Genomic DNA, 19,737 nt, shown 5'->3' with positions numbered 1-19,737 from the left:
GGGGCCTAACTGGCCCACCAGGTGCTTCCAGTAAGCGCCACTGAGCTGCGTGGCAGAGAGGTGGTCCAGGCCGTGCCACTTTTTACACCTCTCTGCAACGCAGCTCTGTGGCGCTTACTGGAGGTACCTAGTGGGCTAGTTGGACCCTAGGGACCCTCAGGATTCAAATGAACTTAATCTCCCAACTAAAAATGGCCACAGGGCGTGTTTACACAGTGGTGAAGGGAGGGGACGGGGCCTGAGTTAACGTGTGCAAATAAGCCCTGTGGCGCCTTTTAAGTTGGGGAAATAATTCCCCTTCAATCCTGAGGAACCCTGGGGCCAACTAGCCCACCAGGTGCTTCCAGTAAGCGCCACTGCGCTGCGTTGCAGAGAGGTGGTCTAGGCCGTGCCCCTTTTTACATCTCTCTGCAACGCAGCTCTGTGGCGCTTACTGGAGGTACCTAGTGGTCTAGTTGGACCCTAGGGACCCTCAGGATTCAAGGGGACTTAATCTCCCAACTTAAAACGGCCACAGGGCATGTTTACACAGTGGGGAAGGGAGGGGACGGGGCCTGAGGTGACGTGTGCAAACACGCCCTGTGGCGCGTTTTAAGAGGTAGTTTTAAACCCCTGCCCTAATATATACTAGGGGCTTACAGAGGAGGTCATGCTAATCACAGGGGGACCCCACGCATAGTGTTCCCTAGTGTATTTAGGTGTTTTCACTGTATTCTGAGTGTCTTTTAACATAGCACTGGCTCTAGGACTGGTTAGTCAGACTCAGTTACCAACAGTATCCGTCTGAAAAAGTTGAGGGTACAGGATGATTTTGCAACAAGGCTTTTTTCTGCTCTTCTGTTTGTTCTTTCTGCACGTTATCCTTCTTCCTGCACTTTTCTTCGTCTTTGAGGACTTCTGTTGCTTCTTTCTGCATTTCTTTTTTTTCTTTCTGTGCGTTCTTTCTTCTTTCTTCACATGTCCTATCTCTGTAGGCATAGTTAGAAATTAGCATTTAAAAAACCTTTGAAATTCACTGAAAAAACATAGGTTTCAGGCACGTTATAGTTAGGAATTAGCATTTAAAGAACCTTAGAAAGTCACTGAAAAAAACATAGGTTTCAGGGGCGTTATAGTTAGCTGGACTTTTCACTTGTACAAAACCATTGAAATTCCCCCGTTATAGTTAGTTCAGCTAACGATAACTCGCGCGCCCGCAATGCACTGCTGATGACGTCACATATTACATCACTCATGACATGGTCAGTGACATCACTCATGACATCACTGATGACATCTCAAATGACATCACTGATGACATCACTGATAACATCATCCTTGTGATAGAGTGGCAGACCTCCTCTCCCCCTAATATAACCTTTGATACACACATTCAAAAATAGAAACTAAAATGTTCAAAACAATGGGCATACCAATACCAGTTACAACAACCTATTCAGTAATTCTAAGATCCACATACACATCCACTCATTCACCAACAGTCCTATTCAGTCACTCATACATGTACTCACTCATCATATGTACTCATACACCTATACATCCTGTTACACAACGCCACTCATCCATAGAGTTACTCACACGCATAGTCACTCATGCTAATAAAGAATCAAACATCCATTTACTTGCATATACAGTTATACACACACCACCACACTTACTTCTACAGAAACTTACATATACTTAGTCTTTTAAACAATCCCTTATAGAAACACATACTTATTCATACAGGAACTCTTTCAATCTCTCACTCTCACATATACTCACTTATACACCAATAGTCACATATACTAGTTTAAAACATATGTAGTTACTCATAAAGACACTATTGAGACAGTCATTCACTCACTAACACACCCATGCACACACTCATCCACCCATACAGTCCTGCACACATGCTGTCTTCAACACATACAAACAGTGAGTCACTCATTCATGCACCTATGCACTACGTAATACCCCCCACCGAACCATACAGACACTCACTCATACTGATACTCAAAAAACCAACTAATAACCTATATAGACACTCATGTAGCTACTCACCAACCCATGCAGCCACTTATACACAAAGTGAGAGACAGATACAGATATTTACATATTTAAACATTACTCACTAAGCCATGTATTCACTAAGATACACTTAATCAGTCAGTTATACAATCAATTTTTCAAAAACAAATCACCATTTAGACACGTATATACCCATTTATTCTTCCATCGACTTTGAGATATACATATATAAAACATATGTAATTTTCAGAAAAACACACATTCACTGGATGATGTCATCAGTGATGTCATTTGAGATGTCATCAGTGATGTCATGAGTGATGTCACTGACCATGTCATGAGTGATGTAATATGTGATGTAATCAGCAGTGCATTGCGGGCGCGCGAGTTATAGTTAGCTGAACTAACTTTAACGGGGGAATTTCAATGGTTTTGTACAAGTGAAAAGTCCAGCTAACTATTACGCCCCTGAAACCTATGATTTTTTCAGTGAATATATATATATATATATATATATATATTTATATATATATATATATAAATATATATATAGTGGTAAGGGTATTTTTAGGGTGTAGGGGGTGAGGGTGGGTTGGGATGGGGCATTGGGTGGTAAACGTAGTTTTATGGTTTTGGGATGGGTAAGGTTATGAGTGCTAAGGGTATTTGTAGGGTTTAGGGGTTGTAACGGTATGGGTGCTAAAGTTTTGTTTTTTTAGGGCTTAGGGGCTTTAGGCTTAGGGGTGGGTAAGATTATGGGGTGGTAAAGGTAATTAAAAAAGGAGGTATGTGGGGTTTGCTCCTAATAAAGATAAATAATAAATAAATAAATGAAAATTCATTAAAAAGCTAAATTTAACCTATTAGCAGTGTTACAATTTATGAACTGCAAGTAACAAGATGATCTTGTGTTAAAAGCAGTAACCCACTTACCTAGCTACATATAATAAAATCTGTCATCTGCATGTTTCATGATGTGCTTTACAGGAGACACAATAACCCTCTGTGCTACTTTGATTCAAAACTGGGACCAGACCAAACACAAATCCATCCCGCAAATGTGTTAACCTAAAGTTATCGTACTATTATTGTTATTACCCAAGATTTATTGGGCACACAAAGATCTCTGTAGCAGATGCTCTAAGCCTATATGTTATTTTAAAATGCAGACCTTGCAACCAATTAAGCATAACAGATGTACTGCCACATTTCTCCTTGTTGCCAATTTCCTTGTGGCACCGTGTAAAAAAAAAAATGGCCAGATTTATTAATCTTTCACGCAATATACAAGGCAACTTGCTGCGCTGTGTGAAAGGGAGAGGGCTGGAATGTGTTACATTTACGTATATGTGGCGCATATCTGCTCTCTGCCATCACTGGTGTGCAATCTGCTGCCTAGAGGCAACTCAGACACCCTTGCGCCACAGTGCAAAGGAGCCTGTGCTGCAGGCAGGATTGGTTTTGTGCAGGTAGAAACACCTTCTTGAACAAAAACAATCCTCCGAGACTTATTATCCTTTCTAACTGTGCTGCAGAACGCAGCACACTTAGAAAGAGGAAGCAATGAGGAGAAATAAAGTTGTGCTTCCCTTGGGAAAGCGTAGCATTTTGACGCATTCTCAGGTTGACCAGTCTTGGCAAATCTGGAAAAGTGTTAAAATCCATGGCTGGATGCGTGAGAACATCCACGCTCCACCCATGGAACACCTTACCAGGGCAGAGAAGTGCAAGGCAACGACTTGCACTGCTTTCCGTTACTCCCGATTTACTAAGCAACGCAGGGCCACCCAAGGTGGCCTTGTGTTGCTTGGTAAATCTGACATTAGTATTGTGCTGCTCTTGCGACACTATGTGACATAAGGGCAACACCATACTATAACCCAGTGGCGTAGCTAGGGAGGAGGGGTGGCGGACCGAGTTTTGGGGCGCCCCCTCCCCTGCTCTTACCTACGGCCAATGTGGCCGCAAGAATCGCCAGCACCCCCGCACCACCCCCTACCCCGCTGTTACCTGCGGCTGAATGAATCGCCAGCACCCCCCCAAAACCCCCCCCCCCCGGTCTTCGATCAGGACGCCGTGGACAGCAGACGCAGGGGCTACGCCACTGTTATAATCTGACCCTAAACGTAGAAGTTGAGACTCAGATTTGACGCAAGTTGTGCTTCACTTTTTTGGTACAACCCTGATGCAAAATCTCATTAATTAAATCTCATAATGAGCTAAATGTACTCATGCTAGACCCGCTAAACGCGTACATGTATGTGTGTGTGAGTTGTTAAGATCTGATGCCACTTCTTGTGATGTCTTTTCCTGTAGGGCCATGGTTTGTGATGTAATTTCCTGTTGTTTCACATGCTGTGATGATAGTCACGCGCTGTGATGTCACTTGCATCCTGCCTAACTGGGTTAGTTCCCCAACCTCTATTTTAGTACTTGTGCCCTACAGCAAGGGCATACATACCAATCTATCCGAGTCATACTGGACACTCACGATTTTTGAATGGCTCTATTATGGCTGTCTACCGCCTGAAATTGCCTCCGCTTCAACAAAAGTCAATGGGCAAAATACATTTCCCTATCATTATCTTAAAATGTCCCATTTTCCTCTTTTAAAACGTTGGCAAGTATGAAGATGTTAGTGTTATCTACAACAGTCTATGCCTTCTTTGCAGACGAATTATATTGTGTAACTTAATTCGAAGGAACCGGTTTCGTATAACCTTGGCATGTGCAGACTAGAACAAAGCACGACTTATTCCCTACCCATTCAACTTGAAACAAAAAGCCGTAGATGCAGAAAACGAAAGTGTAGCAGCCTGGAGGCCAGTGACTGGAAGGGAGGGGCCAGGCTGCACAGGGGCCGCTGTCGCTGCTACTGCGCAGGAGGAAGTGACGGGAGCCCGAGCCTGCCCCACTCCACACCAGCGCCGCTGCTCAGCTGCTAGAGGGTCCCTTGTTCCTGCGGGTGCGGCGCGGCCCCTCTGTAACGGCGCCATGGCTGGCATAAAAGGTACCGGGGGAGGGCATCTGTAGGGCTAGAGTGAGTGGGATGAACTGCCTGGGTCCTTCGTCCGCTGAAGGAGTATAAGGCCGATTTCAAAGTAAACAGGGGGCAAAACAGAGCACGCACCATGAAGGGCCTTTTTGTTATCTCTCCAAAGCCGAGGCAGGGCTTGGGGCATCTTTCCATTCGAGGATGCTCGTGATCTTCTTCAACATGGCTCCGCCTCCAGCTTCCACAGATATTCATACGACGATGATACCAGGTTCTACGTTTGCTAGTGTGTTTATATTAGGCAGTTTCCAAAAGGTATATTTTTACCCCACACACACAACAACATCAATAGCCCGGTTTATGTTGAAGACGTTTTCGTGCCCTTTATTGTGTGTGTGTTTATATATTTATGACTGTGCTTCTCTCCGTGGCTCGCAATATTCGGTTAGAGGGCATTTGGGCTCTCTGACCACGTCTACGTTTTGGGGCTAACACCTGGTTTGTTTACATTTTACTTTCTGCCCCTGGTGTCACCAACACCGGAAGCCGCATATCTGCGGCAGCCTCCGGTATGTGACCTCACAGGAAGGAAGCCACAGTGTAAACGGATCAACTGTCTTTTGTGTTTAGAGATCGATTTTGTGTAAGCGCTCCATAGGCCCTGCTTCCCCTTTAACTAATTTCAGGGGAAATGGCACCTGGTGTGTAGATGTCGCTGCAGTCATTGGTAACTCCAATTCTCCACCGGCACAAACGGGTCCTCCATTCATATGATTTATTTAGAGTGCTTGTAAACCGCTACATGTCGCCTACATTCTACTTTATGTTTACATCTCTCATATGTGTATGTTCTGCCTTGTTTCATGTTCACGAAGGACGACACGCTAGAATCAAGATTTGTTGAAAACGTCTCAATGTGCCGATCCACTTGTAAACAATGATAGAATATATACATGCATTACACTGGAAAACAGTTTTCAAAATGGCTGGGCATTCCTGTGGGATGTTTGAAATTGAGGCGATAATAACGCTTTAAATTACATTTTGTGATACAGCACGTTTTTGTTTATATTTTTTTAGTTGCCCATTAGCATGTTTGTATGAAATTAGTAATGCCACTAGCTCTTGCGATTATGGGGTTTCTCGACAACAGTTATATTCTGCAGTTATTTTCATCAAAGGCTACTTTTAGTAGCAAACAGTTCGCGAATCTTCCACATAAAAATGAATGTTCTGAAACGTCTATTTTTCATGTAAAGATGGGCTGTGATGCAAAGGGACGAACACCATCACAGAGAAGCTTGCCTCCAACTTGGGCTCCCCCTCTTAAAATAAAGCTGGGCTGATGAGTTTTGTTTCTGCCTGACTAGCGCTTGGACTGAAATGTGTTAAAGCAGTGGCCTATTTCCGGGTGCCACAGTGGTGATGGCTGCAACATGTGTCCTGTGAAATACTCTTGCAAATTGTGAAGGTTTAATGTTGGATAAGTTGTGAAGATGAGCTCTGCATCTGGTTTTTGCTAACAGCATCAATTCTTCTGCACTATTTTGCCTGTGTAGTTTCTGTTGGGATCTGTTTTTCTTTTATGCGTGGAATGTAGAATGTCTCTTCATTTCCTCATGTGTGTGTATAAGGTGTTCCTTTGAACAGGGAGGGGCAGTTGCTGTGAGCCACCTTCCCTGCCAGTCGTATTTCAAGATGTTCCTTAAATAAAGAAGTTTGGACTTCCCTATACTTTGTGGCATCTATGCATTGTCAACGAGGACAGGATATTTGCAGTTTCGATACCAAAGGGGATGATGGACGGGGCGTTTGAGCAAATCAAACACTCACCCCCAGTCAACTGATCTGTATTTAATCCGTCATCATTCCTTTGCTCACTCCACCACCCCAGTTCAGACATGGCCATATGCAAATCAGTCTGACCCTGTGCCTCATGGGAACAGTCCACCCCAAACTGCCAAGCCATGTCTTCCCTGGACCGGAAACAAGCATCCTGGGACCGGTTTTAGGTTCATAACCCTCATCAGCCAGGCTATCTTGAATCCAGTGGCAAAGTGAGCAAGGGACCCACATCTGGGCATACCCTGCCAACTTAGGGCGAACAAAGCCTGGCATTTCGGGTTGGACTGTTCCCATTGGGCACAGGGTCAAGACTGATTTGCATATGGCTGGGTCCAAACTGGAATGGCATGGTGAGCAAAACAACTATGGATTTAGGCCCAGATCTCTGTACTGGGGTGAATGTATAACATTGTTCTTCATTCTGTCCATCAATATTTCTTTTTGCATTTATATTTGCAGTTTCCCCATGCCGGAGTGTTAAAAAATTGCCTGTGCAATATTCTCGAGAGAACACCGTTCCCGCACATTACGCAATGTGCATCAAAGTGAAAAAATTAGCTACAAAACGTTTATGCCCAAAATTCTTGCTTTGCATGGCAATTAATTGTAAGGGAGCCCAAAGCAATGCCCCTCTGCCGAAGAAGGATGGAAAAAGGGCCTGTGTTTGTTCTGAAGCCCAGAGGCAGATGCTTTGCTTCAGACCATGGAATAGGAACTTCTATTAATCCGCCTGCCAAAGTAAGACCCCGAGATATGATGTAACCGAGGGGCTGGTGATCAGTTATCATCATTATAAGTCAATAACTCATAAAGAAGTCCATGCACCAATTTATTGAAGGCCATGATAGTTCATTTAAAAGTTATTGCATCTCTACTGAATGGTACATCATATATTTGCTTCCATTTAAGGCTTGGTTTGACAGTGCTGCCATCTGTTGTCTATTGCTGTGTTACCAATTCTCTAACTTGTACATAGAATGGAGTTTGACTCTGACCGACACGAGTACTAAATTCTTACTTCATGCTTTTGGCTGCTTGCTGTATTATTCCAGCTTGTGTATACATGCTGTATGTATGAAGAAGTGCTTGAGCTGCTGATGTCCATGTGGTACCTGGTAAACCCTTTGTGTGGTGACACATGCGTTTCTGCTCCATGTGCTTTATCATTTCTGCATGTGAAGCTAGCATTCTGCGTTCCCGTACTTGCCTTTTTCACCCCTTCCATGTTCATCCAGGTGCACCCTGAACTCCTCCTTTCTCCTTGAAAGATGGATTTTCTTTGGGGGGTGGTGGGAATTAAGTTGTTTATCTACTTTTACAGACATACAGCAGAGGTACAGCATCTGCGGTAACACCACAAGCTTCCTCTAACTCTGAGGCCACTCACAGGAGAGGAGAGTGATGTATGCTCTCTCACTTGTGGTACAAGTACCACATCTGGAAGAGCAATATACAATTTCCTTTATAGGGATAATGAGCATTTACTAATGCTAAAACATTAGTTACACTGTTATGTACTATTCAAGCTTATGAACATCCTTAAAGTATATAAAAACCTAAACAATTGACACGGCCAATGCTTGTACTAATAGGGGCTGCTTAGATTACACATTTGAAGATAAGCTTTGTATACATTTCGAGTAATAGTCACTTAACTCCAGAACAGATTTGAATTATGTTTGCTTCTTGTGCAGACGTCGTTCTTACCAACATAACCAGAGTCTCTTTCGCACATCTCCTCCCTAATGATCACAGGTCACGATATTCCACATTCTTAACACAAAAATTCACATTTCTCACACTTTTTAGAACTAGCCCATAACATTACAGCTTCCTCCATGGCCACAATAAGGCTTTCTTATTGTTCTCTGTGGACTCTAAAAATGCCAGGATGTCCTCTTGGAATTATAATGCTTTCTGTTCGTTAATAAACAAGAACAGTTTTTATTTCTCAGGAAAACAGTTGAAGTTGTAGGTACAGGTGGTGCAGGAAAGTCGTGTATATGACGAAGTAGAGATCACAGAAGTTTGAGTGATTCTTCTTCTGTTCTTAGTAAAACTTCAGTTACGTAAGCTCATAGGGGAGCTAGACAACTCTTAGGGTCAGTGAGTTGTACTGATTGTCGGAAAGGGACAGAGAGACCTAAGAGTAAGTCGATGTGCAGAGAGATCAATAAAATGCAGACAGAATACCGGTGCTCCTGGGAATGATAGTGCATCAGAACCTGGCCAATGGAATTTGTAGCTTCAGTTTATGGAATGCTGATGATACAGAGTTTTCCAGTGATACGTACAGATTGCAATACAAAATGTCAGTTGATAAATTTTTGTGCTGGAACTCAACACAAAAGAGGATATCGTTTTTAGGTCTGGCCTTCGAGACCGCTTTGGTTGTTTCAACAGACTATTGTTTTTCCACTAAAATCATTTATAAAAATATGCACACATACATACATTCATACATTGAAGGGCGTTTGAGCAGAAGGCTTCATCCATTGGTCTGTTACATTTCTATTCCCATTTTGCTTTCTGCCCATGACAGCATGGGGCAATGGGTACGCCTACTTTACCCATTGGTTCTCTTCTCTTAGAGTGATTGCCCAAAGCCTGTGAATTCACATATGCACAGGGAAAGATATAGTTCCTTTCTCATCACTTACAAAGCTGGTTCAAAGTGTGTGTTTTTTAAAATTATTATTGTATGTTTTTAAATCAACATTAACGACCTCCTATGCTCCTATTTATTTTTTCGCATTCCTTTTGAAAGCTGAGTTTCTAGTGTGTTGAAGTGACATTATATTATTGAAGCTGCTTGCAGTTTGAGTGTTTGGTTGAGTGGTGATTTATTCTGGTCTCCTTAACAAATACAATCAGTAAAATGGATTGCACACCTGAAATGTTGTGTTTTCAGCTCGTCACTAGTTAAAGTTAAACCGACACTTTGTATATTGTTTACATTTCACATTTTTATTGCAAGCATAAGGGGGCCACTTTTAGGGGATGGCTCATTTTCCTTTTTGATTTTTGAGACTTTTACTTGCAATAAAAACTAAATAAAATAGATCTTTGCAACAGTTTGCCAATGCCAATCATTGCCTTTGCCATTGCTTCTTTGCAATCTGGATTGCATTGTCTTTGAGAATGGCATGCAATTTGTTTAAGTACTTATGCAGCACTGCACAAAGGATAAACAATTAGAATATGTGTGAAGAAAATGGTTTATACCTGATGTGGTTATGAGCCATCATAGTGTAATAAAGGCACAATTCAATATTGGGTGTAGTCAGAATGGTTTGTAAAATTCTAGATCAGTCCTTGGTAGCTGTAGCCTCAACATCCATATCGAAAATCCACTGGAGTTCCTAGATATGGATGTTTGACAAATCAATAAATCACAGCTTTTCACTTAGCGCAATAAATCCTTTTAATCTACAGCGACTCGCAGTTTAGCGTTAGCCACAACAAGTAACTTGAAAATAGCTATACTGGTGGGGACCAACTGTAGCAGGTAGCCAATCACAGGGAGCAGAAAGGTCCAGTTGAACATTTACCTAGCAGTTAAAGCAGCCTCCAGTCCAGTTCCAGGGTCTACGGGCATCCACTATAGAAGTAAATGGAATGGTTTTGATGAAAGTGATGGAGGATGCTGAAGAAACTCAATTATGCTGATGATAGTGGACCAGTTTTGGGGGTCTTCCTGTGGCCACCCGTAGTCAACAGTCACAGTGGGGTGACTTTGACCTCGGGGGTCGATGTCCCTCGAAGTTTGGGTTAAGTCCTGCACAAAACCTATTGCCACTGGTCTGGGTTACAGCAAAACCAGTGCCCCCTTACTTTGCAGTACATTCTGTGCTAGGCAACCAAACTGCGTTCTGACAACTCTCCCAGGTCCAGCAGACTTGAGTATGACTTCCAGTGCACTTCGGCAGTTAGGCTTCCTGGTGCTGGGCTCTCAAAGAAGTGGGCTTCTTGGCTTTTATGGCACTTTAGCTGGAACAGGGATTTATCCAACTGAATCTTGGAGTTACTTTCTCAGTCTGAGGCCCGGGTATAACTTTTCTTAGAGCAGGAGACCACTTCATAGTCCTTTCTTTGCTAGCCAAAGATGCAGCAGGTGCAGTCCAGCTGTTGGTGCAGCCTCTGTTTGCTGGGTCTAAGGAACAGCAGAGCAGTCTTCGTCTGTCCTCTCTCCTGTCCAGATATGATCTGCGGTTTGGGTGCCACTTTTATATCCAATATGAGCCTTGGGGGATGTGGTATCTAGCAAGCAAATGGACTACACTGTCCCTCCCCACCTGATGATGTCTTCCTGTGAAATATGACATCTAGCAAGCCTAGAATGCACTATTCTGCCCATTGCCAACATGGCAGAACCCTTCCTTTGGTGTGTGGAATTCCCTAGCCCAACCACTGGGGGCTTTACGCTCACTGAAAAACCTGTATGACAATGGCTTCTCCCTCTCTGTCCGAGATGCCAGCCTGTCTGGTAAAACAAAAGAGCTGCCCCTCTCGTGGATGACTACCATTTGACTTTCAAAGGTGGCTTCCCTTTGAGGCTCGCCTTTGGGCTCAAACCCAAACTAGCCATCCTGCCAGGAGGTGGTCACACCTTTACCCTCTGCAGATACTTAGTGTTCCTGAGAGTCATTCACACCTCTCCCCAGGAGGGCAGAAGGCTGTATCGAGGACAACCGCTTTTGTGCTACCTTAAACAGCTACTGGGAACTTTGGGCAAGAAAGTGAAAACTTTAAGTTGCCATTTGTGCCTGTTACAGTAAATTTGTCTTGGGCAACACGTCTGGTTTATTGCAGTGATTCCTTTGATACCCTGAAGTGCCATATTCAGTAGTCCCATTCAGAAGTTAGCGTGGCTGAGCTGTCAGCATGTAACTCCATACTCGCCTTGGGGCTACTAGCCTTTCCACCGTAAAAAAAAAGGCAATGCAGGGCTTTTTACAGTCAGGACATGTAAAGATGATGAACTTCTTGTCCTTCTTTTTACTATAATGCACCCTGCCTTTAGGGCTCAGTAGGCCTGCCTTAGGGGTGGCTTATAAATTCTAACAAGCCTTGGCATAGCCAATAGGCTTCACCTTTGGGACTTTGTGTTTAGCCAGAGCTAATGGCTTTGCCAATGTCTTTAAGCTATGTTGTAAAGCACTGTGGCTGCTGTGCAGCATGTTGAAAAGTTATAATAAAGTGTTGTAAGCATTTTTGTTGCCATATATATATAAAACCAAGAAGACATTATGTACAATTGAAGCTATGTAGTTCCATTCCGGGCCGGACGCACAGCGGCGCGTGAGGGATGAGGAGCCCTTTCTGAGCACTTTAAGCTTTTAATCGGCAGTTTTTAACGTGTAAATCGAAATTGGCATTTTAATAGTTCCGCTGCATTTGTATGTTCTACCGCATTTGTAAGTTCTTAACCTTCAGAGTTTTTAGCAATTTTAGTAACCTAGACTTAGAATTTCTTTAGAAAACTTACCCTGCACTTTAGCATTTTTGCACTCACCGATTCCCCGGTCCGACACGGCGTCCCGCCGATTGATTGGAGGGAATTGGACACTCCCTTCTGCCTGGCCCGCCTCACTTCCGGCGGGGAAGGCATAACACAGCGGATTCCTGCGCCCGGCCAGCTATTTAGTTCCATGCTGGGCCGGATGCGCGCAGCGGGCGCTCCGAAGGCAAGCCCGTCTGCGCCCATCCGCGACAAGAACGGGAGATTCTGCCCATTCGTGTCCACCTATTGTATATACTCCTTACGCATTAACACAGCTTAATGCCAAGGGACCCTGCAGATGTGTAATACTACCAGACAACTTAATGGGGGCAGTCAGCTGCGCATATTGCAGATCGGAACTCCCCATCAAAGCTAACTGCCCTAGGACTATCGCAGAAATCCATGCCACCCATCTAAAAGGAGGTCTAATAAATGCCAGATCCCTAAGTAAGCATTGCCAAGATGTCCGAGACCTAATCATTGATCTACAGATAGATTTTGTCTTCATCACCGAAACATGGCTGAAAGATTGGTGTAATCCTGACATTGCTACTGCACTCCCGCCCAACTATACTATCCACAGGAGAGATAGAATGGGTGGTAGAGGGGGGGGGGGGACTGGCTATTATCATTCATGACACTTTGCATTGTGCTAATTTCGATTTGGACACACTTAGGGGAGCTGAAAGCCTTGGCTTCTGCATCTCCCTAAACACCTCTCTATCCTTTTCAGGAGCTCTGATCTATCGTCCGCCGGGTCCTTGCGCAGCCTTCATAGAATCATTAGGAGACAATCTAAGCCACCTCCTTCTCAGATATGCCAATTTTGCTTTGCTGGGAGATTTCAGTCTCCACTTGGAAGGCGGAACTCTGGATGGGGTCTGCTCCAACTTCACTTTGCTCTCTGCAGACACCCCCATTCCATAGATATGGTCAGATCATTACTTTATCCCCCTGTCACTTAAAATCCCTCCTATGATTCATCAGGATAAGATATCCGCTCACTCCCAGCCATAAATGGGCACAACTAGCTGCCGACCCTAGGCTGGGTACCACTGCCAAGGCCTATCTCCCCGTACTAACAGGGAATACTGAAACTGATTTGCTTCTCTTTCACGCTTGGTTAACCACTACAAGTAATGAACTTACTCCACCAGATAAATCTGATGAGACTACTAAATCAAAAATTCATAAAACCCCTTGGTTCATGCCCGCTCTTGCACAAACACATCTCCAATGTAAGCAACATGAGCGCAAGTGGAGAAGATCTTATGATACAGGAGATAGATTAGCTTTTAAAATCAGTAGGAAACTCTATCATGCCCAGATTAAATTAGCTACAAAAAGAGTACTACGCTAACAAAATTCAGGAGGCATACCAGAACCAAAAAGCCATCTTCTTAGTTGTAAAGTCCTTTACTAACCCTAAAGTACTACAGAAAGAGATTCTACCTTCCCAAGAATTATGTGATCAAATTTCAGTCTTCTTCGAAGACAAAATTCAGAAAATGATGTCGCCCAGAAGCATGATTCCGTTACCACTGCCTTTTCCTTACGAACGTTCGAACCGGAATCGATAGAACAAACTCTCGATGCTATCATAGCATGCAAATCAGGTTCCCCCTTAGATGTCTGCCCTCCTATAATTCTCTACAAAATCATAGATATAGTTAACCCAATCATAAACCACATAGTTAATACCTCACTAAGTTCAGGTACAGTGCCAGATGAATGGAAGTTGGCATTGGTAAAACCTCTACAAAATAAGCAAAACATTGACCCTTCGGGCCTCTCAAACCTCCTGCCTATATCATTGCTCTCACTATTGGGCAAAATCACAGAAAAGTTAGTTCACAAAGAACTTACTAAATTCATTGAGGCCGCTAACATTCTTCACCCCCAACAATCTGGTTTTTGCCCAAAGCATTCTACAGAATTCGCACTCCTGGAATTAACAGATACTTAAAATTTTTTAGCTGATAAAGGAGAGGCGGTCCTAATCTTACTCGATCTGTCGGCCGCCATCGATGCCATCTCACACACTATCCTTCTGCAAAGGCTAAAATATTGCGGTATCTCAGGCACCGCGTTTGAATGGATAAAGTCCTTCCTCACCAATCGCAGACAAGCAGTGACCCTGGGAACTTTTCTTTCCGTTGAACGGCACATCACAACAGGAGTTCCACAGGGCTCGTCGCTGAGCCCGTTGTTGTTTAACCTTTATATGACCCCACTCATCTCTTTGGTATCCTTTGGGATCGAAGTTACTTTTTACACTGATCATACCCAAATGATTCTTTCGCTGGACAACAATTCCACTAACGGTGAACTCAATTTTAAACATTGCCTATCCGAGGTCATCCAGTGGATGAAGGATAATCACCTCAGATGCAACACTGACAAAACGGAGATTTTGCCAGTAGAAAAAAAATGCCCCATTCCGGCCACATGAGTGGTGGCCAGAGGGTACAACACCCCCAGCTGACACGGTGAAGGTAGCCAAAAATGTAGGAGTACTTTTTGATACTGCTCTATCCTTTCATCCACATGTAATGGCAGTAGCAGGGACCTGCTTCAGCCTCATTAAATCTCGGATTTTTTGGGGGGTGGATTTTATACCACTCCCTGCTAGGAAATCCGTGGCAGTGGCCTTAATCCTCTCGCGTTTGGGTTCTTGCAACAGCCTCCTGGCAGGAGCAAAAAATATCAACCTTGAAAAGACTCCAAGTGGTCCAACACGCGGCAGCGCGCTTAGTGCTAATGCTGCCTCGTAGGTCCTCGGCATCGGAGCTTTGAAAGGCTTTCATTGGCTCCCACTCCACAAAAGAATACTTTTTAATCGCTTTCAGAGCTTCGCTCAAACTAGGACCTAAGTACCTCTCGGAGAGATTTACTCCCTGCATCACATCGAGAACCCTCAGGTCCTCATCAGCCAACCTCCTTAAACCACCTACCTTTAGATGTAAAACCAAAGGAGGAAAAACAGTGGCCGTTCTTGGAACCAAGGCATGGAACAAGTTGCCAACCCATCTGAGACTGCAAAAAAATGAAACCCAATTCAGGAAATTGCTGAAAACATGGATATTCAGTTCCACAGACGAACTATGCCTGTCCCTCATCTAGTCTCCCTGGGAACCACCTCTCACCTCCAACCAGCGCCAGGATGCTCCTTTCGGAGTGGCAGTTAGCGCTTTATAAATAACCTGTATTACATTACTTTGAACAAGCCTATTAAATAAAGAATTTACAAAAAAATGTCTTCTAGTTTTTTTGTCTTTGCAATGCTGGCAACTTGTTCTTCCCAGTACTAGTGCTTTTTGTTATAGCTATTTTTGGTTTGGGGGCGGGAGGTAGAGGACATAAACAAAGTGATGATGGAGGTTGGGAAATAGTACCTGAATTACAACATGAGCATTGGACGGACACTAGGGGAGAATCAACACATTTCTGATTCTGAGGGCAGACTAAGGTGGTGATGTGCCAGTTCGAAGGTGATGTTTAAGTGGTGCTGAATGATGCTGAGGTGGGGGTGTGCTGGTACAGAAGTGATGCTTAGGTGATGCTGAGTGATATTGTGGTGGTGTTGGAGTGATGGTGAGGTATGCTGTGGTGCTGAGTCCTACTGAGGTGGTGGTGCTTCACTGGTACTCAGTTGATGCTGAGTGATTCTGAGTTGGTGCTGTGCTGAGGTGATGCTTCTCTGATGTTGAGGTGGTGCTGCTTTGCTGTTAAACTGCTGCTGAGGTGGGGGTGCGCTGGCGCACTCATGTGGAGGGAACGAGGTGCAGGAGCTGTTGCCAACGCCTGGTAAGAACACCATCATGACATTTATAGTTCTCTTCCAGAGGCTATGAACACCAAAAAGGTCAGACCTGCGTGGGAAAGAACTATTAGCACATAGGAAGGTTTTCGTTGTTGATTAATGCATAAAAGAACGTGAAAGAGTATCTCGATGCAATAAAAAGAACAAGGCACCATAAAGGAGTTCAGTATCGGGCATAGGAAGACAATGAATATATTTAAAGTTGCAACCAAGAGTGTTTATTTTTTTATTTTTTTTTATTGTTTTTTTTTTTAATAATCCTATATGAATTCATATTAACATTAATAAAAACTACTGAACTAAAATACTTTTAGGCTCATCTGCCTGACTGATGAAAGGTACGACCCCAAAACCGGTATCCGGATGCTTGTTTCTGGTGAAGGGAGGACCTAGATTGGCAGTTTGGGTTGGACTGTTCCCATGAGGCACAGGGTCAAGACTGATTTGCATATGGCTGGGTCTAAACTGGGGTGGCATGGTGAGCAAAAGAACAATGGATTTAGCCCAGGTCTCTTTACTGAGGGTGAATGTTTCATTTGCTCTGGATTCCCTTGATCATCTGTGCGTCTTTCGCTTCCCTCAGAAAGCAAAGACCAGGGAGATTTGCAGGTCTTTAGCGAACCAGGCTTCAGCCTTAGTTCCAGGATATTCCTAGTTGGTGGTTGGGGAAGATTTTTGTTTCTTCAGGGCAATATTGGTTACATTGCTAGGATGCAGGTTTTGCAGAAAACATTTATGGCCAGAAACAAACACCCTAATGGTGTTAACAGAATTTGGCGCATTTTAACAATAAACGTCATTACTTGAGTCAGGTATCCAGTATAAAGGAGGGCTAGCCTGAAAGATGAGGTTTTTGTTGTCTGACTATGAATTTAGTAGTATATCCAGACATTGGGGTCAGTTTTTCTAGTCATGAGCCATATTAACTTTCCAAAACGTGAAATGTAGCTTTCGTTTTTCTTTTATATTTCTGGATGACTACCAGACGTTTGAAATTACTTCTAGGTGACCCTTTTTCAATGTCCAGTGTCTGAGTATAGTTCTCATTTTCCTTCTAATTTAATGGAAATTATTACACACACACTCACACTCCCCTTCCAGAGGCAGTGCAGTCCCTTCAAATCAGGTTTAATGTGCTGTTGTTTTCAGTGAATGTTGAAAGCCACTATTGACGCCTTGTTCTGGCTCTTTAGTAGTTTGTTAATGAGTCTCAGGAGAGCTACAGTATAAGTCGAGTTGGCACAGTCAGGCCTGGGGAGTAAATTTGGTTTCTCTGATGAGTAAAATGTTTAGTTTGGTGAATTTCAAACAAATAACTCCTCTGTAGTATCTTCTCATCCCTCTTTCTTGGCCTAGTTCTAAGACAGCATTCCAATGTCTACCTATTTCAAAAATATTTCTTCTGCTAAGCTCTTCTTTGTCCATATCTCAGGGTCATAAACATCCAAGCTTTGGTGTTCTTTTCTTCCTCAAGAGACAGTTTCCCGACTACTTAACACATTTTGTTCTTAATTTCCTTTCACAAGCAGGCCAGCTGCAGAGACCCCGTGTGCTGAGGAATTGTTTTTGGGGGTAAGGTGGTCTGAATCGCCATGGTTTGAGACTTGTCAGTTGAGATAATTTAATTGACGCGGAAGTCGGTAGTGACTCCGAGATTGAGCATAGGTAACTACTGTTAACGGTCCTATCAAAAGTACAAGCTCTGTTGTACCCAGTGTTTTCCTCCTACTGGGCAATAGTTGAGAATTCTGAGAAGAAAACTGGGACAGAGTGAGGAAAGGGGGTTGAAGCACAAAATTACCATTTTCACTTTATCCATAATTTTCTAACGGATCTATTTGTAATCCCTTTAAACTAACCCCTCCCCCGCCCCACTGGAATTACCAGTCTCCTGGAATCAGTAACTGGGGGATGATGGAGTCAACAGTTGAATTAGTGTGGCATTCGTAATGAGACCCTTTAATGTATTGCTCAAAATTGTGCTATTTCCATAGTATCTTGCTGCTTTAGGTCTGCAGGACAAACTGATGTAATCAATTGTGGGTTTACCAGACAAAGGAGTTTACTAGACAGAGGGGGTGGAAATATCTAGCAACCCCTTGGGGGATGAGAGATCGAGCATCTAACTATCTCTTGGTCCGATTATTCATGGGTGATTGCTGGAACACAGAAAGGTCCCATTGTGTGGCCTTGGAGAGCGTGCTCCTTGCCTAAGTTCACCATAGTGAGCTATTCTATTTTTGATACCAAATTCACTATCGGGGCAGGCTATTTTCCACGTTGGCTCCTAGGGAGAAGTCCTGCTGGTATTTCCCCACCCCCCCCCTCTTTTTTTAGGTCGAGCCTAGCGCAGCGCGCATGCGCTGCCCTATGGGGAGGCTTCTTGTAAGCACTCCAAACTTTCCCAAGACTTCTCCGTGTGGGTCTGGCAACTCCCACACATTCCATTGGCCTTTTGCGTGTGGCTTTCAATAATGAAAGCACGCAATTGGCCAAAGACTGGTGCATGTCCCGCCTTTTCTGTAAACGTTCACTCCCACAGCGTTTGGGTCTCGGGAGCGAGCAACGGCGCGCAGGGCAGGGTGGCAGTTGCATTCCTCGTCGTGGATCAGGTTACGCGCCGTGCTTTTATCTCGTCGTATTTACTGGGTATCCTCCAACAAATCACAAATTGTTTGATCGCAAGTTGTCCGCAAGTTCGTCACTGTATATTTATACCTGAAATTCCTGTGCCTGGAAAGGGGTGGCAGGCTTTAAAAAATCTGAGAGGGGAGCGCAACACCTTTTTTCTTTTTGGGTGTCACGATTACTTTTGTTCTGTATATATATAGATGCCTCCCAGTCACAGCTAACAACAACTGTAATGCAAATACCGAAGAACTTTCAGGTAGAATGCGAGAATACGATCTGATACAAATCAATTTTAAATTCGTAGTAATTTGGGACAAACTGACTCGAGTGTTTAAACCTTGCTCTTGCGCAGATCTTAAGATCAGATTGAATGACACATTTAACCTTTTAATTTGCGCTGTGATATTCCCTTCAATAGTGGTCAATATCCAATGTACGAGTGTCTGCGGCTTGAAAGTGGTGACATCACACAGCAGGTCTCGGTGTTTTCAGAAACTAAGGGCAGTGACTAAAGGGAAGTCATGCCGCAGACACTAGGGCTCGCAGCTGTAATAAAATACGCTCCGTGTGTAACTTCACCAAGCACTGTGCGTTACAGCCTTTTTACCACACACAAGGTACATGCGGTGATTGATATGGTGCATTGCGATTTATTTTAGAATGTTTTCTTTTAAGCTCTGATACCTTAAAATACCGTCCTAATAAAAGCCAGAAGGAAGAATAGTCCTGTGTACACGGTGGCAGGGTTTGCGCAGCCAGCTAAGGGACCCATAGCAAACACGTGCAAGAATAAACGCTATAAAATTTCCTAGCTACTCATTTCTGCCTTCATATTTTTCCCTCTTGTGTGCTCAGTAATGTTTTGCCGACTGTGACTGGATGAATGGAGGCCTGTGCATGCTCACTGCTGCTGCTGACAGTGTGCATACA

The 19,737-nt window shown here is 43.7% G+C and overlaps 1 protein-coding gene across 1 annotated transcript in view; it reads left to right on the top strand.

Annotated features, from left to right (window-relative positions):
* Window positions 1-4,438: 4,438 nt before the first annotated feature.
* Window positions 4,439-19,737, top strand: part of LEPROTL1 (leptin receptor overlapping transcript like 1) — a 62,368-nt gene continuing 47,069 nt past the window's right edge. The window contains exon 1 of the mRNA XM_085641080.1: window positions 4,439-5,020. Coding sequence (XP_085497206.1) covers window positions 5,005-5,020 — 16 coding nt within the window. The 5' untranslated portion in view covers window positions 4,439-5,004. The remainder of the gene's footprint in view (window positions 5,021-19,737) is intronic.

Source organism: Triturus cristatus, chromosome 2_2 (assembly GCF_964204655.1).
Source record: "Triturus cristatus chromosome 2_2, aTriCri1.1, whole genome shotgun sequence".
Classification (NCBI taxonomy): domain Eukaryota; kingdom Metazoa; phylum Chordata; class Amphibia; order Caudata; family Salamandridae; genus Triturus; species Triturus cristatus.
Note: the sequence above shows the minus strand (reverse complement) of the source record. Positions and strands in the feature narration are given on the sequence as shown.